At 41.3% G+C, this 23,144-nt stretch overlaps 1 protein-coding gene across 4 annotated transcripts in view; it reads right to left on the reverse strand.

The window, feature by feature from the left end:
* Nucleotides 1-1,469: 1,469 nt before the first annotated feature.
* The window catches only part of NCAPG (non-SMC condensin I complex subunit G), a 35,557-nt gene continuing 13,882 nt past the window's right edge, over nt 1,470-23,144 (reverse strand). For 2 of the 4 annotated variants that reach the window (XM_083458093.1, XM_083458094.1), the window contains 13 exons: nt 22,613-22,736; nt 18,225-18,314; nt 16,161-16,340; nt 15,708-15,818; nt 13,915-14,034; nt 12,975-13,223; nt 11,549-11,730; nt 10,494-10,668; nt 8,818-8,979; nt 8,065-8,260; nt 5,227-5,313; nt 3,338-3,410; nt 1,470-2,039 (listed from right to left, as the gene is read on the reverse strand). In XM_083458093.1, the coding sequence (XP_083314219.1) occupies nt 1,934-2,039; nt 3,338-3,410; nt 5,227-5,313; nt 8,065-8,260; nt 8,818-8,979; nt 10,494-10,668; nt 11,549-11,730; nt 12,975-13,223; nt 13,915-14,034; nt 15,708-15,818; nt 16,161-16,340; nt 18,225-18,314; nt 22,613-22,736 (1,855 nt within the window). In that variant the 3' untranslated portion in view covers nt 1,470-1,933. The remainder of the gene's footprint in view (nt 2,040-3,337; nt 3,411-5,226; nt 5,314-8,064; nt 8,261-8,817; nt 8,980-10,493; nt 10,669-11,548; nt 11,731-12,974; nt 13,224-13,914; nt 14,035-15,707; nt 15,819-16,160; nt 16,341-18,224; nt 18,315-22,612; nt 22,737-23,144) is intronic. The other 2 variants (XR_014515342.1, XM_083458095.1) reach the window with 2 other exon arrangements.

Consider the following 23,144-nt stretch of genomic DNA (forward strand, 5'->3'; position numbering starts at 1 on the left):
ACAACAGCATCTCTGGTCAGCTGTATAGTTTTTAACCAAAAGCTCAAAGATGAAGAGAACAAGGAGTTTGCAGCTCTTCTTGCACTATTGTTTTGTACATTGTGTGCAATTGTTTTTTTCTGCTGAATAAGCATTTTTGATCATGAGATGACATGCTGGGGTTGTGGCTTCATAGTAAACCATGAATATTGTTAGTTGGCTGTGACTCTTTGCATGTAAATACGAAACAACTTCAGTATAGGTCATAAGAATGAGATACTGTCTTTTTTACAGTATGCTGTATTTCTTTCTATTCTTTTGCCGCTAATGATATATTCTCTGGTTTTATTTCGTGCACAGATGTTAATATATTTATGTAACGTGATGTGTAAAAGTTATTCATACATTCAGTAGATAGTTTACCTTGGTGCAAAGCTGTATAAAAATGCAAAGGGTTTTAAAAATCTTACAGATTATAATTATTAAAATGTATGGTATGCTTTCTAAATCATAATTTTCACCTATTCTATGAAATGTATGTCATTTTTTAAAAAAATAATAATCTGAAGGGCCATTGATTGTAGAGAAAACAGACTCAGTCATTTCCTAAGCCTTCATTTTATCAACATTTTGCTAAGTGTTTGGTGATGGGGGTGAAAACTTGTAGAAATTACATCAAACTAAGATTAAAATGGTTATAAACTACATTCTGGATTTTCTGTCTTAAAATTGTTACTTTGTCTATAGTTTGTTTTAAAAATAGATTACTTGATACTTCTAGCACACACACAGAGGGCAGACCTGGCACCATGTTTTCAAATATGGAGCATATTATATCCTACAGCCAGTTTAAACAATCAATATAATAAATCAACCATTCAATATTCACTCTACAACCAAGATTTCAAAGAAACCCACCTCATTTCCAAAATACTGCTAATAAAATACAGCAGCATTTTATGCCTTTACACAGCTTTAAGTATTGTGAGCACTAACTTTTTTCCCACCGAAACGTGACAGTTAGTGGATGAGAATTCTAGCACACAAGGTTTACCCAGGACCAATGGATCAGCCATCTCTAGCACTACTCCCACCATCAATGGTTTCTTTTTAATAACAGTATGAGACACCAGAAGGCGGCCCTGTATAAAGAAGCTTTTAAAGGGTTGATGTCCTACTATGTTTTTATATATGCTGGAAGCCACCCGGAGTGGCTGGGGCAACCTAGTCAGATGGGCAGGATAAATATAATAATAATAATAAATAATAATAATAATAATAATAATAATAGCAAGGTACAGTGGGCAACTTGAACTGACCTATGTTTCAGATACATCTCAAATATAAAGGCAACAAGTCTGAAATTTTAAGGTTTCAGACTTCTAGAATTTTATGCCAGTCCGATCTACCAAAATTCTGCATAATATGTTTATAATCCCGCTTTTACCACCACCTTTGAAGCCAAAATAATCTCACAGCCATCAAACTGGTAAAGATGAGCAACATCCAGGAAATGTCCTTTATTTCATCTTTTAAAAGAGTAACTTCAACAGTACATTTATACATTTTGCATGGTTAAAAAAAACTGACCTATAATCCATAAATAGGTTAGCACCTGCACCATATGCAGGAAACAGAATACAGCTTGCAATTAAGCCAGATATGCAATGTAACCTCATTAGGTGGTACTATTCGCAAATCATCCACATTGTGCACTACTGTCAAATCTTAAAAAATAATAATATGCAAGTCAGAAAAAACTCTTCCGAAATTAAAGAAGAAAGTATATGTCTTTGCATACCCAAGTCTAACCATTTACTGCAGGTGCACACACAAAAAGGATTAAGCAGAAAATGAGTTACCGAGCAGGTATGCTTTGCTTTGTTTTTTACATACAATTATTTAAAAGTGGGTTTACATCCAGCTGCACTGGTCTACTTTTCGGTCAGTTGAATTATTTGTCCAGAAGCTTGGAGAGATTCATTCTGGTTTTTTCAAGAGCTGTTGCTTTCGCTCGGCGTGATGGTCTTGCCAGTGAAACAGATTGTTGATCTTCTTCACTGCAAAGTAACAAGGTTTAGGAATCATTAATCCACCACTTTAACCAAAAGCAGCACTCATTTATTTGAGTTATTGCAAATTACTGTGTGAAATTCAGCCTTCTTTACCTCTCTGTTCTGGGTCATATGCACCTCTGCTTTATCTGCCCATTCCCACCCCCAGTTGGGGTGAAACTACAGAGATGGCCATATCTTGCATCACCACACAACAAGCAGCACTCGCCTGGGACCAGCATGAAAGTACCCAATAAAGCCTAGGCAGGCTGGTACTGGTAGAGGCCATACAGACCCTAGACCCTAAATTGTTCAGGACTTTCTAAGTGGGTCTGATAACATGCATGAGCTCTTTTGGGAGGAAGGGCAGGTTGCAAAACAAATTAACAATATATAATATAAGCCGCAAGTGTGGATCCTGCAAGATCAGTACACGGTTACGTAACACCTAACGTATTTTTCACTCCATGAGACGAACTTTTCCCCTCCTAAAAAGTAAGGGGAAATGTCTGTGTGTCTTATGGAGCGAATGCACTGGGTGGCAGAGGGATTCCTCGGCTGCCACTGCAGTCGCGAGCTGAGGGATGCCTCCGCAGCCGGAGCCATGGCTCCCGTCCGTCACTCGCTGTAAAGTAGAGCAAGAGCCGCTGACACACTGTGCAGCTCTCGCTTTTCTTGCTTTAGAGCAAGAGCCGTGGAGAGCGTATCAGCGGCTCTTGCTTTGCTGGCTTTACAGCGAGGTATCGCCTACATAATGGTGACCCAAAGTCCCAAATGATGGCAGCACCAAACAGCTTCGTACAGTGGTGCCTCGCAAGACGAAATTAATTCGTTCTGCGAGTTTTTTCATCTTGTGAATTTTTTCATCTTGCAAAGCACCACTGTGCATTGATGGTTTCCCATAGGAATGCATTGACGGTTTTAAAAAAAAGGCGTAAGACGTTTTCGTCTTGCGAAGCAAGCCCATACGGAAATTCGTCTTGCGAAGCAACTCAGAAAACGAAAAACTCTTTCGTCTTGCGAGTTTTTCATCTTGCAAGGCATTCGTCTTGCGAGGTACCACTGTATACATGTTTCAAAGCACTGAGGGAACTTTGTAGCCCTGCAGGGCCCCATAGCTCAACTGCCACAGGGTCAAGTCACCCAAAGCTGCAGTCCTGTTGTATATATGTAAATCAGCAAATGACTAAACAGATCAATTTAGCTGAATGTCTGCTGGTGGGGAGATGAGTGAAAATTATAAATGTTTGTCCAATTGAAACAGGAGTTGCTGCATAAACATTCCATGTTTGCACACAAATTACCTTTCACTTTCGGACTCCACAATTCTGTTATTTCCTCTTCTCGGCACAGACTTCTCTTCTGTTTTTCTCAGACCTAAAAGACCACATATTACTTTTTTCTCCCTCAAAGACTGCCTTTAAAATTGTAGAACTAGTTTCTCTACCCATTTTCACTGCTCCACCCGCAGAGTCCCTGCAAGCACATTCACTGTACTGGCAGTTCCTGACACCAAGTCTCTTTAGCATGCCTGGCTTCTAGCAGGTTGTAAGACTACAGCTCCGTCAACATTCAAAGGCTGAACAGGGTCAAAATGAAATCTCTTAATCTAAGGGACAGTTCTGTAAGCCAATATTAGAGGGCTTGTAAAGGCCTTAAGGACTATAAAGCCACAAATGTATCTTATCCAATATGTGTTACAGTAACAGCAAAATTATGTGAATGTCTCTGTACATTTTGAGTCACTTACAGACTCATTGTTAAAACTGTGTTTATGGAAGACAATCCTACTCGGATACAAGTGATCACCAAAGAAGAAGACATTTTGATCATACAGCAACACACTAACAGCAGCTTAGATGTACAGGCAGCAACAAGGAGGATCAGAATTTGAAAAACTGGTATCAGGGAACACACACACAAAATAATCTAAATATATAAAAATATTAGAATGGGAGACTAAAGATGAACTCATCAAATAGGCAATGACAAAATGAGCAATAGACACTGGGCATATCATTGCAATCTTAGCTTGGGGGAAAATATGGAATAAAACAATGAACTTTTCTGCCCGTTATAAGAGAAAACATGCAAAAGATTCATTACAGGTGGTATTTGACGCCTGTCAAATTGGTCAAAATGTGTAAAAGAGGTTCCACGCTCTGCTGGAAATGCTTAGAAGCAGAGGGATCATTTCTCCACCTGTGGTGGCAGTGCAAATACACCTGGAAATTTTGAGTTAAAAAAGATCTTTAAATTTACTTTCCCTAAGAAACCAGAAGCATTCCTTCTGGACATAACTGGAGATGAAGTGACTATGCAGAATTAGCGAGCATAAAATATGAAATCAAAATAAAAAACAGACAATGAGTGGGAAAACTTCGGGGAATATCTACAAAGATATGGCGTTAAATTTAACGTTCAAGTAGGGGTAATCTTACGATCAACAGTTGATAACAATGATATGGAAGGGGGGCGAAAGAGGATGGGTAAATTAATGGATATGCAGATAGATAAGATGTATCTGAACTGCCATGGAAAGCTGGGTGGTGAAGTCTATGTGAATTATTGTACAAGGATGAAAACATGATCTGTAAATATAAAACTGGGAAAAGCCCATAAACAAACAAATAAAATATTTCTGCCCACAGCAGAAAAATAAAATGATGATGATGATAAATGTACAGGCAGCAACTGTTTTAGGCGAGTCCGATATGCGTGTGACCACACAAATGTGCTGAACCCGGAAATGACCTCAAAACGTCACAAAAAGGGGCACGGCGGAACAGGGTGAGATAGGCTTACACTTGTAAGACCTGTGTAAATTGCTTGCTGCCTGTATAATTAAAAGAGACAATAGGAATGATTGTATACTCATGAGGGTGTGGTAGAGGGTTGATGGAGGACCCTGTGAGAGACAAGGAAATGCTGGTCTCCAGCGTAAGAGGCAGGTAGGAGAAAGGAAAGATCCCAGGTGAGAGCTGGGAGGAGCCACTGTCCTCTGTGGGTTATATGAGCCAATAATTACTTTTAAGAGAGAACTTTATATTTTACTTATTCGGTTTGTATCTTCTGTAGTTCTACTTTTACTGTATTATGGGGAAATCTTAATTTAAAAAAATATTTTAAAAAATGTTTCTAAGCCCTCACAAAACAAATACTATTAATATATTTACAGGAGAACATTAAATACCTTTTGTGGTTTTCTTTCTTGAAGATCTTGACACTGCAGTTGTGCTTTCTCTCTCTTCAGTTATTTGAGTGGTTTCTTTATTTTCTACTTAACACAAAGAATATCAAAAGCAGAAATTAGTATCCAAGCATCCCTAAACGCATTTCTGAGATTTGAAGTCCTCTTCACACAAAAAATGTTTAGGATGACAGGCACTAAATTTAGGGGGCAAAAATCCAATTGAAAGTTTTACTTTCATGTCCCCACTAAAATGGCACGGCACCCTCTGGGGGAGCCCTGAATCAGCCCCATCACTCCATGCCACCCTAGTGCTCCCAAGCGAGCTTACAAGACAGTAGCCAGTAGGTACCTCTGCCTTCCTTCATTTCTTCCGTAATTTTTATTAAAGATTTTCTCTGGCTACAAAAGTATGCACTTTGTCTCTCTTTCAGGTTGTAACATCTTTTCTACAGATCAGTTACATTTGATGTGAAACATTAGTGTTGTATACAATACAGTGGTACCTCGGGATGCGAACGGGATCAGTTCCGGAGCCCCGTTCGCATCCAGAAGCAAACGTAACTAGCCATGGCACATCTGCACACGCACGCGTTGCTTTTCGCCGCTTCCGCGCATGACGTCATTTTCAGCGCATGCTCAAAGGTGCTCAACATGAAGCATATTCAACCCGAGGTATGACTGCATAAGGTTGGGGGAGAAGAGAGGGGGAAAGGGGTGGGTGTGATGGTAAAACTTAACATTCTTTTAGTGAGTGTATGTGTGGGGTTTTGGTGCCAGTGTCACCTGGACAGGTTTTCTTTCAATTCATTTTTTATTTTTCCTTGGCAGTGAGAGAGGCTCAGAGGCAGGGCACAGTTGGTTGTCTTTTTCCTAGTAGTGATGTATGGAAGTGAGAGCTGGACCATAAAGAAGGCTGATCGCCAAAGAATTGATGCTTTTGAATTACAGTGGTGCCCCGCAAGACGGAAAACCCGCAAGACGAAAGGGTTTTCCGTTTGCAGAGGCGCTTCGCAAGACGAATTTCCCTATGGGCTTGCTTCGCAAGACAAAAATTGACGAAAATTTTCGGGGGGTTTTTTCGCTCCAAAACCCCTTTTTCTGAAGCGCTAAGCTGCTAAAAGCATTTTAGCAGCAAAACCACTAATCCCTTAAGCCTTAAAAAGCCGTTTTTAGCCCTTAAACTGTCAATAGCGCTAATAGCGCTACTCCGCCAATGGGCTTGCTTCGCAAGACGAAAAAACCGCAAGACAAAAAGACTCTTTTCATCTTGCGAGGCACCACTGTATGGTGCTGGAGGAGACTCTTGAGAGTCCCATGGACTGCAAGAAGATCCAACCTCTCCATTCTTAAGGAAATCAGCCCTGAGCGCTCACTGGAAGGACAGATCCTGAAGCTGAGGCTCCAATACTTTGGCCACCTCATGAGAAGAGAAGACTCCCTGGAAAAGACCCTGGTGTTGGGAAAGATGGAGGGCACAAGGAGAAGGGGACGACTGAGGACGAGATGGTTGGACAGTGTTCTCAAAGCTACTAGCATGAGTTTGACCAAAGTGCGTAAGGCAGTGGAAGACAGGAGTGCCTGGCGTGCTCTGGTCCATGGGTCACGAAGAGTCGGACATGACTAAACAACAACATTTGACTGCATCGAGAGTTCTTTGCGTATGTGGTCGGAGAGAGAGACTGTTGGGTCAAGTTAGCCATATTGATCCGTACGCTTTCGAGAGCAGCTGCCTTGCCAAGCTAAGTCAAGGCTGGTGACTTCCAGAAGATAGCAGGCACCTGCAGCCTCAACCAGAATTTTGCTGCACATCGCCATGTAAAAACGGGGGGGGGGGGGGGGAATGTTGGCACTGTTGAGGTTCAAATCCTCACTCATTTGTGATGCTCAATGAGGTAACCTTGGAACAGTGATCATCTCTGAAGCCAAGCTATCCAACAAGGGGAGAGAAAAACCATGTAGTCATACCTCATGTTGTGTCCGCTTCAGTTTACGTGTTTTCGTGTTGCGCCCTGAGGCAACCTGGAAGTACCGGAACAGGTTACTTCCGGGTTTCGCCACTCGCGCATGCGCAGAAGTGCTAAATCGCACCGTGTTATGGACGGGCCTCCGGAACGGATCCAGTCCGTAACACAAGGTTCCACTGTATTCCACCTTGCGTTCACTGACGGAAAGGCAAGATATAAATATAGCAAAATACAAAAATATTTAAAGGATATGCATATAATAAATGCCTCCCCACTCACTTCAGTGGCTCTTGGGCAGAAAAACCTTATTGGGTGCTCTCCTTGATGCCGAGGCAATACAGAATCAGGCATAAAGTTGAACAGTTTTCTCTCAGGTTAACTTGATTTATATTGCAATCTTGCATATAAAAGGATGTCACATAGAGGAGGGAGAAAGGTTGTTTTCTGCTGCTCCAGAGAAGCGGACACGGAGCAATGGATCCAAACTACAAGAAAGAAGATTCCACCTAAACATTAGGAAGAACTTCCTGACAGTAAGAGCTGTTCGACAGTGGAATTTGCTGCCAAGGAGTGTGGTGGAGTCTCCTTCTTTGGAGGTCTTTAAGCAGAGGCTTGACAACCATATGTCAGGAGTACTCTGATTGTGTTTCCTGCTTGGCAGGGGGTTGGACTCGATGGCCCCTGTGGTCTCTTCCAACTCTATGATATGTCTACTTAGAAATATGCCTCAATTATTTATTTTCACATAAGTGGGTACAGGGTTGCAGCATTAGACAGCAGACACTCTTTACATTAGACAGCTATTCTAGAGAGAAGAAAAGAATTTTTTAAAAAACAACCAGAGGTCTTTTTTCGTTTATTGTTTTTACATTACCTTCTCTATTCTGGTCAGCGGAATTAGATGTTCTGTCATTAGAGTGGTGTTTGTCGGGACTAGCAGTGTCTTGAATTACTTGAGAAAGCTCCATTTCCTGTACCCCTTCAGAGATGCCTCCATTAATTCTGTTTTCCCCGCTTATGTTGCTCTTCACTTTTTCTATCATTCGTACACACATTTTATCGTTCAATTTCTGCAGTGAAGGATAATGGGGAATATTAATACAACCTTAAATGGTGGGAATTAATTATAAAGTAATTGTGCAATGAGCATATATCAACATAACAAAACATGCATCTTTTTATCCATCTTGGATGTGAAGCAGATGAAATTAACTTCAGCTTTAACACACACATTAACAAAGAAGCCCAAGTTAATGACTGCCAATAATCAAACAGCAACATGAGAGATATAGGAATGTTGCTGGAAAACACTTATGCCAAGTTTTAAAGTCACTCACTTTAATTCTATGGGTTTTTTTAGAATCGGCAAACTAAAAGCAAATAAAGGCTTATCATCAACAATATGTGTTTTCCAAAATGAAGTTCTCCAGGGTCATTTATTAATTACTTGACTCAGAGGCAACTTGCATAAAAACCAAAGTTATCTCACATGGTCAGGAAGTTCTTGTTTTAAAGGATCTCTCCTATTCAGTTAAGTTCTACCTATGGCAAATGAAGCTAAGGGGCTACAATTTAAGCACTATTCCACACACACACTCCAAATTTAATTTAAAAAGTGATTACCTACCCCAAGGATCTCATCTAATAAAACCAGCAGGTCTTTGGTGAAGTCTTTATTAAGTTCTAAGGAACTCAAAGCTTTTACATAGATACGGACATCAGGCGCACTTGGATCCATCAAGATTTCATTGCATATTTTCACTGCCAAATTATCATGAACTGTCAAACCCTAGAAAAGGTAATAGAACGTCGTAATATCTGGCTGCATATTGTTTAAGAATTTTCTTTTTAAAATAATTTTTAATTGTGTTTTTGAAAAACTTATATACGTATAAAACAAAACGATTTCCAACATTAAAAACAGAGTTATTTCGAACCCTCAGACCTCCTCCCCTTCCTCTATGCGTTCCATCTTTAAGATTAAATTTACTGCCTCTTTTACCCTTATCTATTTATTATATAACCATAATGACAAAAAAAAAAAAAATCCACATTACAAGTGTCTTTATGGTTTAAGAATTTTCTGCAGTTACCGTATTGGCCCGAATATAAGCCGCACCTGAATATAAGCCACACCTTTAAAATTCAAGGAGGGGGAAAGAAAAAAAAGGCCGGTGGCCTTCCCCCCTTCTTTTTGGTGGCTTAGGGGAGGCTTGGGAGCCGTGGATGGGATGGGCACCATTGCGCCATGCTGCTTCCTGGGGGGGGGGGACCATTGCGCCATGCTTTCCCCTTTATTTTTGGCAGCTTGGGAGGAAGCAGCACGGGGCAACGACACTGTCCTGGCCCCGGGGGTAACCTGGGTAACGCGGTCCAGGTCTGGTCCCAAATCCAAGGATTCCACGAGGAGTCTGTCCAACAGGGCCAAGGCAGGAAACCAGGCAAGGTCAGGCACAGGGTAACAAGCAGCAATGTTACTCCCGCAACCTGGGACGGGGTCCGGCAGCCTTTTATCTCTGATGGAGTAACGGTCGGTCCTGATCCCCCGGTGACTCACCTCCCTGCCTCGCCCGAAGGCGAGCATTCCTCCTGCGAGTACTCAGGCCTCTCCTTTTCTCAGACCTCAGTCTCTGCAGCCCAGGAGACATCGGTGGGTTACTAGACCCAGAGGCCGCCTCAGCCTCTCCTGACCCAATTGGTAGTGGAGCAGCTGTAAGTGATGGCCCAGCTGAAGGCAACAAGGTCATCCCCGCATCTAGAGCCAGGACAGGCTCAGGCTCCTGACTCAGCCCAGCTGGTGCTTGTTGCAGGGGAACCTGTGCAGACTGGGGCTCTTCAGAATCAGGCCCCAGACTTGGTTCAGATGATGCCTGAGGCAACGGATCCGGTGCAGACTGAGACCCCTCTGGCTCCGAGTCCGATCCCGAGTCCCAGCCCATCACAGACACCCGTCCCGTCCGCAGCTCCCAAGCCACCAAAAAGAAGGGGGGAGGTAGCCAGCAAAGCGTCGTGGCTCCCTCTCCCCAAAGCAGCAGCACCTTACAAAAATTGGCCTTGCCTTCCAAGGCCGGAATGGAGAGCACCCCCCGCCCTCGCAAGATGCCAACACAAGGGCCATCGGGGGTGTGGGACAACGGCGCCCCTCCCGACCACGGCTCTCAAGCTGCCGAAAAGGGGGAAGGCTGACGGGGAAAGAATCAAATATTGAAAATTCCTGTCCCACAGTCATCTTGTAGCATTTACCAGGTATCAGGAGGCACTGCTCAATCTCAGCTTAAGAGAACAGGATAGGACTCTGCATACCTGGTAGTTACGTGAATTTTTAGCTCTGTGATCCAGCCCACTTGGTCTTGTCAGGTCCACCAACAACTCAGAAACATTTGCTGCATCAACTTCAGACAATGGTGAAGATGCAGGAGCATTAAACAATATTTTTAAAGTTGGAAGAAAAGCTTCTCCAAAGCATTCCTGATTTGTCCTGGATTTTTAAAATGGAGATGTTAATATAACGCATTACAAGAAACATTCCAGAAAGTATGTCCAGATCTTGTAATACATATTCAAGTGAACTTGTTTGATTGTCTTGTAATTTCTATGCATTAATGGAGGACCAAGTCATCTATGCCTCCCATGCACATTCCCAATACAGGGGGGAATACCGTATTTTTCGCTCTATAAGACACACCAGACCACAAGACGCACCTAGATTTCGGAGGAGGAAACAAGGAAAAAAATATTCTGAATCTCAGAAGCCAGAACAGCAAGAGGGATCGCTGTGCAGTGAAAGCAGCAATCCCTCTTGCTGTTCTGGGTTCTGGGATAGCTGCGCAGCCTGCATTCGCTCCATAAGACGCACACACATCTCCCCTTACTTTTTAGGAGGGAAAAAGTGAGTCTTATAGAGCAAAAAATACGGTATACCTTTTTAGTCTTGTAAAACCAGGCTCTTTGTTATCAAAATTCTACTTCTAGAAACTTGAAATAAACCACAACTATAGGAAATTCTTCCAAATTCAAGTGAGGAACAAATAAAATATTGGGTTCTGCCCAAGCAAATTGGATAGATAACCATAGGGAGGTACAGTTAAAAATGTAGAGTGGCCTTGCCCAGCACACTAAACCAAGATAAGCTACTCATGGCAGCTAGGGATCTGGAGGACAAGGTTATAAAGAATGAGATGAGACTGCAATCCTATGTACATTTACCTGGGAATAAATCCCACTGAACTCAGTGGACCTTATTTTTCTCATAAAAGCATGAAAACAAACTTTTTTCCTCCTGTTGTCCAATTATGTTAAATTCAAACTGGCTAAAATGTAGAGAAAGGAGGGAGAAAGTGGAGTGGCAAGAGTCGTACCTATTTGAGTAAGCAAATAAAGGGAAGAAAACGCCTAGGGAATGTCGGAGACAGGTATCTTCTTCAGTCACCGGATTATACCACAACAAAACAAGTCGAGAAAGCAGCTTAGCACTGATCAATCGCCCAGAGAACATGAGTTTGGCTAGGCCCTCAGCAGATACGGTCCTGAGTTCTGAAATCTAGAAAAAGGTTTTACTTAGGGTTGCATTTGTTCATTTAGCCTAGAAAGGAAAAAGAGCGAGCTATTTGGGTTTCGTTCAGTAAGATTAATACAACAGCACTTCACAGCCCTCTGTCATCTGAGGTCTGGGATCACTCATACAGTAGATATATCAGATCTATAAAAAACAACAACGTAAAGAAGAAATCATAAATTGTGACACCCTAGCACATCTGCAAAAGTAAAACCTCTCACACGTATTACACAGCCTCTAAAACAGAGTTTAAAGGGGATGGAAGCAATTGCACTGGGTGAAATGTTTTTCAGAGATGGTGAAAACCCAACAGGGTGGGTTATGCTGCCCTCCTGTGGCTAAAGATGGGGAAAGCAGACTGGTCTTTGTCCATTGGACAGGTGTTCCTCGGAGGTGTTGAAGATACAGCCTAGATAGAAAGGCAGACAACCGGGTGGACCTATGTGTTTGCTGCAATGGCCTTTTTACTAAGTTTCTGTAGTTTGGTTAGTTATTTTACTGCTTTTCAAGCACTAATTTCCTTACATGACTTTAGTCTGATCCATTCAAATGACTGAGGTGATGGAGGCATGGCCAATGGACCAGTCTGCATTTCCTGTCTTCAGCCGCAAGATGGCAGCACAACGCACCATAACATGTGTTCAACACCTCCAAGAAACACCCAGTCAGGCAAGAACCAACTGTTCTTTCTCACTACCTCCGAAAGGGCTGCCCCACTGCAAACCACATTATCTTCCCCAGAGAAGGTCCATTATCATTTATCCTAACTTTCTTCATCTCCACTGACCTGAATTAGTTCACAGAGAAAATACAGAAAATCATTTTTTCCCTCTGAGAATAATTCCAAACTGTTGGGTCTCTGGACCGTAATAAAGATTGATGATGATCATTCCAAACTATGAGGTCTTTCCACCTTTTATCTTGGAAGCAAAACTCTTTAACATACTAATGTTATCTAGGACTGTGAGCTCCTCCTGCTGCCTGTCCTGAGCCCAAGAAATAAGAAAAAGTAGTGAATCTATGTAAACAAGCAACATGTAGCAGCAGCAAAAATGTCTTTTGTAAGTCAGTTTTACATACTTATCTCTGTTGAAATAATAAGCTGCAAGACTATAAACATACCAGTTGTTGCTTTCATATTTAATAACCAACATACTTCTACCCTTTTGTTTTTTAAAAAAATACAATAAAACCCCATGTATTAATATTAGCTGATTTCATAACCTTACCTCACTGTCTAAGAACCCAGAAAGAAGCTGAAGGAGATTGTGGGTAGTTGCAGTTTCTTCTTCAGTTTCCTTAGTCACCTCATTTTCATTCTCTTCATGTTCATTCTTTTCATTTTCATTCTCTTCATTTTCACTTTGGGCACATTTTCCTTTTTTTGCTTTGAAAGGTTCCATCCCGAACATCATCAGTTGGTCAAAGACTGCCTTTAAAGCGCTTAGTTTTACCTTTATTTCATCAATTTGCAAAACCTGGCATTAGAAAGATGAACAGGATATCTGAATTCATAAATGTGACAAATTTAATCCCTTGCCTTCAGTGTCAGTTTTGCACACTATTGTCTCTTAATCCCCCCTCCCTGAAAATGCTAATAACCCCAAGTTATAAAAAAGATTAAAAAACAGTAAGCAAAGCTGCACATTCTCAGGTAATAATGGACGGTTGGGGCTTTGTTGTTTTTCATTTGGTTAATAGCTGTACACAACTCCCAAATTTGGAGATACTGCAAGCTCATTGCTAATTTGTTTTTGCGGTCCTTCTACATGAAGTGGTGCAAAGGTTGGAGATTCAATTCTTAACTCCACTTATATGTGGGAAACTACAGCTCTCTTTCTCACTAGGGTATAAAAGTAACAACCAATCACCTCTTAATCATCCAATTGGAAGGAAAGATTTCAATATGCAAGAGAACTTGCCTCATCATGACACAGTAAGAGGCCATGCATTCTTGTACTGAGCCAAAAAAGCAAGTCCAAGTTTACTAATATGGGGGTCAATTCTTGACATGCCAGGTTCATCAATTAGCAAATCGCTTCCCATTGCACCTTTCTATGGAAAGATATGCAAGTTAAACAAGCCTTTACACCCCACCACTTTTCAAAGCGATAAAGTTTCTTAATTTAAATGAGATAATTTAGAAAGGTCACAATGTAGAATATTTACCTGCAACAGCAATGCAAGGTGCTGGCTGGCAAATTCTTCGCTCTGCAAACCACAGCCACCCAAACATAAAACTGCCAAATTTCTTACAGCTGGATGGATATTAGTAACTCCTGGGATGATCTAAACAAACAGTAATGCACATTTCATGTAAAGCTTGACATAATCTTCCAAACAGTCATTAAATTGCTTATCTGGGGCGAGTAAGAATCTCCTTCAGACAACTAAACAGGGAAATGAAAGGTGATTCTCATCTACACCTGACTTCCACCCTTTCAGAACTTATCATAGGAATATTCAAACAGGCAATCTGTCACCTCACTTCCACTCCGGAATAGTAATTTTTGCATTTATTTGAAAGCGCAGCATAAAGAACAGAACTAATTCTTCATAAGTTTTACATTAGAAATGGAATCACTTTTCTTCCTCCGTGAAATTTTCAGTGCTCTATCTTTTCACTGGTTGGTAGCAGCAAGGAAGATAGGCTGTCAGGCATTCCAGGCTAAGCAGAAGTGACCAACAAGTGCCTTAAGGATGGAGATTGGCTGTGTGCACCAAAGCAAATCCAACCTCCCATATCACTACTCTGAGACGATTCCGAATGTAATCTAAGTTGAAGGATAATTGGCCATAAATCTCAGATGTAAGGATGAAAAGAAACTGCGGGCTATGGGAGAAAAAGGAATGCAGAGGTCTTAGGAGTTCAAAAGGAGAACTGAATCATCTGGATGTTTGAAAATAGCCCACTCTTCCCAGGCTGGGGGGTGGGGGTGGGGGTGAAGATCTGAGACAGTTTAATCAGTGGGACAGAGTGGATTTTAGTTCTCTTTTGAAACATTGAATCAAGGGGTTGAGAGATACAGTTCTGCCCCAAGCCATGATGGGAGACAACAGCTGAAAAAGTAAAAGATACACCATATATCAGGGGTAGGCAACCTAAGGCCCAGGGGCCAGATGCGGCCCAATCGCCTTATTAATCCGGCCTGCGGACGGTCCAGGTATCAGCGTGTTTTTACATGAGTACAATGTGTCCTTTTATTTAAAATGCATCTCTGGGTTATTTGTGGGGCATAGGAATTTGTTCATTATTTCCCCCAAAAAAATACAGTCCGGCCCCCCACATGGCCTGAGGGATGGTGGACCGGCCAATGGCTGAAAAAGGTTGCCAACCCCTGCCATATATGATCAGAAGGAATCTCCATGGACATAACAGTTTTCACACATAGGACAGAACAATGATAACAGTTACAGCTCCTCACTTGGAGTTTTATAAAGTTAAGTAATATAATAACACAATTAGAAATCATTAAGAATGCAGTTGTCGTATAAAGTATTACAGTAGTATTTTAACTGTAATGTAAGTGAAATTAATAAGATTATGGAATGCAAAAATATATTATCAGGAATGCATTAAATCCACTGCGCGGGGAACCACTTTAACCAAAACGTATTAACTGGGAATTAATTGGTTTTTGAACAATTGTATTAACTGATATTGTTATGATTGCACTATTATTGGGCAACTATTGGGAAACTAATTTTTAAAACTGGCACAAAAATGATGCTTAGCGATCTATGTCAGGTCTGGAGTAGATGGTTTAATCCTCCAGATTCTATTGTTCTGCAAAGAGATGAGGCGAGAGTCTCTGAGGCCCAGCCTAACCCTCTGATTTCTGAACTTGGTTGTCCAAATATGCATTTACAAAGTTCAGAAATGGAATATTAATATTCAATCAGCTCAGAATACATATTCTCAACTCCCAGGTATATCTAACTTTTCTTTTGTTGTCACCTACCAAAGATTCAATTATTGCATCCATTGTTGGGCCTAATCCTTTCGAAAGGGACAGCTGCTTGAGAAGTTCGTTGCACATCATCAGACATTTCAGTAATGTTTCAGGATCACTCTTTTTTAAAAAAGGGGGGGGAGAGAAAATAATTATTTGAACACACTGTAGAATGCCACCTTCACATCCCACAAACTGTATCTCCAATTCCATCCCTTTAAGATGCTAGGGAGGTCCAAGAAGGTTTTTCTAGTCCTTCATAATTGAGAAATAGACACTGTGTACAAAGCCTAAATAATCACACAGAAACTGTTATTTGATGTCAGCATTACAAAACATCAACATGAGAAGTATACTTCTTTATAGTTTACTTCATACCAATTTTAAAAACCACACAAATACATTCATGCTTATTTAAAAACGATGTAACTGAACCCGAGTAGCTGGTGTAAAGGTCAGCACCTTTTCCATGCATATTTCTTTGGTTGGAGGCTCCTCTGCCTCTTTTAACAGGTCACTTTTAATGCTTTCCAGTTCCATTATTCTCTCTTTCAGCAGGGATGCCTGGCTGAAATCCTGCAAAGCCACACTTTTCTCCAATGCATCTTTTGCTTCCATAAGTTTCACTTTAATTTCAGCCAGCTGGAAGGAAAACCAGAAATTATAATACGAAAGCAGTTTTTATTATTTCTAAAATTGATTTTACAGCCTCGCCTTCAACTTGCCACATCTAACGTGAGGGACTACTGCCTAACTTGTGACCGCTTTGGAACTGAAGTTTACTTAATAATCGACAGGTACACCTATCCTTACAGAATCATAGAATCTTAAGAGTTGGAACGGACCCTCAAGGGCCATCTAGTCCAACTCCCTGAAACGCAGGAATCTCAGCTAAACCATCCATGACAGATGGCCATCCAACCTGTTTAAAAACTTTCAAGGAAGGAGAGTCCACCACCTCTCGTGGGAGTCTGTTCCACTGCCAAACAGCTCTTACTGTCAGAAAGTTTTTCTGAATGTTTAGTCGTAATCTCCTTTCTTGTAACTTGAAGCCATAGCCTTGAGTCCTACCACCCAGAACCAGACTCTGAGGGTCATCTAGTCCTGTAATGCAAACCCTCTGCATCCAGGAGTGTCAACTAAAGCATCCAAGACAGATGGCCATCCAATCTCTGCTTAAAAACCTCTGGTGAAGGTCCAAGATAGATGATCCCTTGTTGGTTTTTCCACTTTCTGGGAAATGAAATTGTCGGCATGATATTGGAGGAATTTGTCAGACCTTACATTCTTAGCAGAGTTTTAGTCCCAACAGATATCAGGGAATCCCCCATGATTACTATATTTCTTCTCTTTGAATGTTTGGTAATCTGCTCTAGTAAAGCACCATCCAAATCTTCAGCCTGGCTTGGTGGTCTATAGCAGACACCCACAGTGAGGTCACTGTTGTTTCTCCTACAATTTTTACCCATAGACTCTCAACTTGCTTTTCATGCTCCAGGTCATGGATTTCTTCACAAGTGTACACATCCTTTACATATAATGCTGCTCCCTTCCAGTGGAACAGGTTATACCCCTCAATTCCTACATTCCAGTCATGAGTCTCATCCTACAATTGATTCCTACATTTCAGTCATGAGTCATTTATGATTAAAGATATTAAAACTTAATGAGTTACTGTTGAATGGTCACTTTAAAATGTGAAGGTTCATTATTATTTCACAAGTTGTGTATGTCTTTAAGGGCCAGGGCCAGGGCAAATAACGAGACCCAGTCTTACAGCTGTGAAACATAGCAGGTGCTGCTGAGTTGTTTTAATCAAGCTGTGTCAGCAATTGCGTATAGTATATAAGGAGCAGCACCTAGCTCTCCCATTACCCTGGGGGATGGGTTGATGGTTGGGTCATGTTTGTTGTTACCTTTAGTGTAAAAGGAGCTTTTGTTTTTGTTATTAAAACCTTGTTAAAATTATTTTGAGTTCCTTGTTATGCATGGTCTCCCCAGCAAGCTCTCTGCAGCGCTACTAAACAGCAAATAGCCAACAGTTACACTATAACTGTTGGAGAGTTGTTGCCTGGATGTTAACAGTGCATCACTTGTGACTTTCCAGGCTGATACATGCACAAACCTTACTTTCTGTCTATGAATGATGTTCTCCTCACTACAGGAACATGACACTTAACCTCAGGGTTGTTAGTTTGAGCGCCACATTGGACAAAAGATTCCTGCATTGCAGGGACGGGATTAGATACCCCTCGTGGTCTCTTCCAACTCTGCAATTCTATGATTCTATGTCACACAACACCGACAATACTGCATTAGTAACTCTACTGCAATTTGGACTGTCTTGCAACAACTTGCAACTGTCTTGCAATAGCTCAAAGCCGTTGAAGGTTTGACCCCTCTCCCTTCCGAGTAATTCTGTTTGTACAGTAAAGCTGGGGAGGGCTGGTAAAATATTCAAGCGGTGCTACAGTTACACTAAACGACAAATCTTTAAAACAAAAATGTAGTGCAATCACCACTTACTTTAAGCTGTTGCTTTCTTATTTCAGTTGCATCTGGGGGCTTGTCTACTGTAATAATTTCATCACGAACCTCGGTTATGATTTCAGCAACCTGGTGATGCAAAGAAAATTAGTACTCAGCTCAAATTTTGCAAATATTTTCTATCCCCCCCCCCCCAAAAAAAAGATCCATCCTGCCTTTTCAGTTATTTTTGGAAGGATGCAAAATAGTTTACAGTGCTAGAACATCCATTCATTAAGCCCCTAACCCTCCAAACCTAACACTGAAGTAAAGCTTCAAATGGAGGATTCTTAACATTCCTAAATGCTGCTGCTTAGCGTAACTTCACTCCCAAACTTGTCTTCTTTCTAGCAATGGTAATCCCACCGCATAACCAAGTAAACAAGCACATGTGAGATTTTAGGGACCATTTATTTTCCCTTAAAGCCCGTTTTTCATCTTAAATATATCCTTAACATCACCATCCCCCAAAAAGTTCACATGCCACTAGATAAACACTAAGGATATAGAAGATAATATGCTGCCTTTTTCATATCATGATTAGGATGTATTACTGTCTGCATAAAGGCCAAGTGCCTGATCAAATTGCTTTAATAAATAAAAACGCCATCTTCCTGCAAGCAAGAATACAGTACTGCATTTGAAACAAACAAACAAAAAATTCTCTGCTCCTATACTGAGCTATCAAGTGCAATTATATTAGGTTTCTTTGTAATGTGTGGAAAAAAATACTTAATGAGGGCTTCTGGTCCCGCCTGCCTTAATAGAGGCAGCCCCCATGACAGCAGGGGATTGTTGGCAAATTACCCCTAGGGATGGGGGGTGGGGGTGGGAAATGGGCTTCACTTGCAGTTCGTCTTGGTACCTGGCTCTCACTCCGGCATGGAATGTGGGAGGCAAGGAGGTGCTGAGTGCAAAAGCACTTCATCTGGCGTGTTGGAAATGTCCAAATTTATGACGCTTTGGGGATTTTAAAAAATAAAGCAATATACAGTGGTGCCCCGCAAGACGAATGCCTCGCAAGACGGAAAACCCGCTAGACAAAAGGGTTTTCCGTTTTTCAATGCGCTTCGCAGGACGAATTTCTCTATGGGCTTGCTTCGCAAGACGAAAATGTCTTGCGATTCTTGTGATTTTTTTTTCGCTCCCCACCCCCTTTTTCTAAGGCACTAAGCTGCTAATAGCCTTTTAGCAGCTAATCCGCTAATCCCTTAAGCCTTTAATAGCCGCTAAACCGCTAATAGCGCTAATCCGCTAAATGGCTAATAGGGTTGCTTCGCAAGACGAAAAAACCGCTAGACGAAGAGACTTGCGGAACGGATTCTTTTCGTCTTGCGAGGCACCACTGTATATGTGTGCAATACTTACCAAAGAAAAATTTTATCAAGCCAGAATTTATCTTTCTGCTTTAACAACATAAAGTGCAAAATTTATTTATCTTAGTTCATAGGTCACCGAAAGGCCATACTTGACCTTTAGGTGCCTAAAGAAGCCAGGGTGGCTATCTAAAGAACTTTTAACTGAGTTAAGATTAAAAAAGGATGTGTACAAAAAATGGAAAAGGGGGGAAACCACCAAAGAGGAATTCAAACAAATAGCCAGCACGTGTAGACACAAAGTCAGAAAAGCTAAAGCACAGAATGAACTCAGGCTTGCTAGAGAGGTTAAAAGCAACAAAAAAGGCTTCTATGGGTATGTTCGTAGCAAAAGGAAGAACAAAGAAACAGTGGGGTCACTCAGAGGAGAAGATGGTGAAATGCAAACAGGGGACACAGAAAGGGCTGAACTCCTCAATGCCTTCTTTGCCTCAGTCTTCTCCGATAAAGAAAACAATGCCCGACCTGAAGAATTTGGAGGAAATGATTCAGCAGAGGAAACACAGCCCAGAATAACTAAGGAGATAGTACAAGAATACTTGGCTAGTTTAGATGTATTCAAGTCTCCAGGGCCAGATGAACTGCATCCAAGAGTATTAAAAGAACTGGCAGATGTGATCTCAGAACCACTGGCAGTCATCTTTGAGAATTCCTGGAGAACAGGCGAAGTCCCGGCAGACTGGAGGAGGGCAAATGTTGTCCCTATTTTCAAAAAGGGGAAAAGAGAGGACCCAAATAATTACCGCCCAGTCAGTCTAACATCAATACCAGGGAAGATTCTGGAGCAGATCATTAAGCAAACAATCTGTGAGCACCTAGAAAGGAATGCTGTGATCACCAATAGTCAGCATGGATTTCTGAAAAATAAATCATGTCAGACTAACCTGATCTCATTTTTTGACAGAATTACAAGCCTGGTAGATGAAGGGAACGCAGTGGATGTAGTCTACCTTGATTTCAGCAAGGCATTTGACAAGGTGCCCCATGATATTCTTGTAAAGAAGCTGGTAAAATGCGGTCTTGACTATGCTACCACTCAGTGGATTTGTAACTGGCTGACTGACCGGACCCAAAGGGTGCTCATCAATGGTTCCTCTTCATCCTGGAGAAGAGTGACTAGTGGGGTGCCACAGGGTTCTGTCTTGGGCCCGGTCTTATTCAACATCTTTATCAACGACTTGGATGATGGACTCAAGGGCATCCTGATCAAATTTGCAGATGACACCAAACTGGGAGGGGTGGCTAACACCCCAGAAGACAGGATCACACTTCAAAACGACCTTGACAGATTAGAGAACTGGGCCAAAACAAACAAGATGAATTTTAACAGGGAGAAATGTAAAGTATTGCACTTGGGCAAAAAAAATGAGAGGCACAAATACAAGATGGGTGACACCTGGCTTGAGAGCAGTACATGTGAAAAGGATCTAGGAGTCTTGGTTGACCACAAACTTAACATGAGCCAACAGTGTGACGCGGCAGCTAAAAAAGCCAATGCAATTCTGGGCTGCATCAATAGGAGTATAGCATCTAGATCAAGGGAAGTTATAGTGCCACTGTATTCTGCTCTGGTCAGACCTCACCTGGAGTACTGTGTCCAGTTCTGGGCACCACAGTTCAAGAAGGACACTGACAAACTAGAACGTGTACAGAGGAGGGCAACCAAAATGGTCAAAGGCCTGGAAACGATGCCTTATGAGGATCGGCTAAGGGAGCTGGGCATGTTTAGCCTGGAGAAGAGGAGGTTAAGGGGTGATATGATAGCCATGTTCAAATATATAAAAGGATGTCACATAGAGGAGGGAGAAAGGTTGTTTTCTGCTGCTCCAGAGAAGCGGACACGGAGCAATGGATACAAACTACAAGAAAGAAGATTCCACCTAAACATTAGGAAGAACTTCCTGACAGTAAGAGCTGTTCGACAGTGGAATTTGCTGCCAAGGAGTGTGGTGGAGTCTCCTTCTTTGGAGGTCTTTAAGCAGAGGCTTGACAACCATATGTCAGGAGTGCTCTGATGGTGTTTCCTGCTTGGCAGGGGGTTGGACTCGATGACCCTTGTGGTCTCTTCCAACTCTATGATTCTATGATTGACACCTACAGGCTCCTCTACTCTGCCCCAAATCCCAATGGCAATAGGTTTGAAAAAAGCACCGTAATATTGTGGTATATACTTGATTGCAGTGGCAGGGGAAGGTGTGTCTACAAGTTTCTATTTACAAATGTGGCAATTGGTCCAAAAAGTTCAGTAACCTCCAACTTAGCACAATTTTATAGCCTACTTAGCATGTTTATTAAATCTGTACAATTTGTACAAACAAAATTGTGAATACAAGTTGCAGCCGACTTCCATCTGTGCATCTTGCTTAAAACTCAGTTCTCACAAAACCTTTCAGATTTTCCCTCTGAAGTTTTGGCAGCCACAAAAGGTTTTTTGAAGTTTCTGTCCCAACTCATTTTAACCTTTTTATCCTGCAGCAAGGCAGGGCAAAATGCTATTTGCTTCCCAGTCTGTAGCAGGGTGTTCCTGTTGTTTTTTGCGGGGGAATAGTGAAAAGGCTGACCAAGAGGAAAGTGGAAAGAAAGCACAAACACGATACTTCTAGTATCTCCAAACTAAAACAAAAGTCATAAAAAGCCTTTATAATGTATTTTTCCAGTCTATATCTGTATTGGATTTGAAAGTGTTCATTGCAAAATTGTTTTATATATGCTTTTGTTAAATCGCTTTGAGATATCTCATAGGAAGTGACTGAATGAAAAAATGAATCTGAGTGTTGCTTGCATCAGAATGATTTTCTAATATTGCAGAATGTCTGAGATAAAAATATATTTGAAGGCATTACACTCATTCTAGACGAGAAAATTTTCATGAGGCTTTTTCAGTGTTCCCTGAAATCTCCGATTTTTTCAAAGTTTTTGGGATGTAGCGGGGAGTGATTCTCACACACACACACACCCTTTTTATGGCTTTTTTCCTGGAATATAAACTGACAAAGAGCAATTAGAACTTACAGTCTGGATTCTTCTGTCGTCATCTTTGAGAATGCGGAGTAGATTCTCTGTAAGTGATGATACAAGGGATGCTGAAGTAGTGGGCATCTTAAGGATTTTTTGTAACACTGTCAGCAGTCTCTTCCTTAAGAAAAATAATAACATTGATGATATAATAATAAAATGAGCCCTAAACAATGAGTAATATCTATTCTCGTTTAAAATCCAAGAACTGACAATTAACTGCTACTTCAGAAGTGAGGCAGTTTCTTTGAATAAGCTATGTTGGTGTTTCCAATACATGTAAGTGTTTAACTGCCTCGCTTCCCAGCCATCACACTTGCAGCTCCTGATTATTACAACTGGGATCTCTTCAAAATCTCTTCCACAGTGAAAAGCAAAGCACAACTTTTACTAAAATTTCTGATGGGGAACAAAACATTCAAACATGACCAGAGTCAAGTATGGCAGAGATGGAAATCTAGAACACCAACCAACATAGCAAAAATAATTTTTTAAAAATATATTTTTATTGAAGATTTATTGGTTTACA

This window comes from Podarcis tiliguerta (genome assembly GCF_965153285.1).
Source record: "Podarcis tiliguerta genome assembly, chromosome: 9".
Lineage (NCBI taxonomy): Eukaryota > Metazoa > Chordata > Lepidosauria > Squamata > Lacertidae > Podarcis > Podarcis tiliguerta.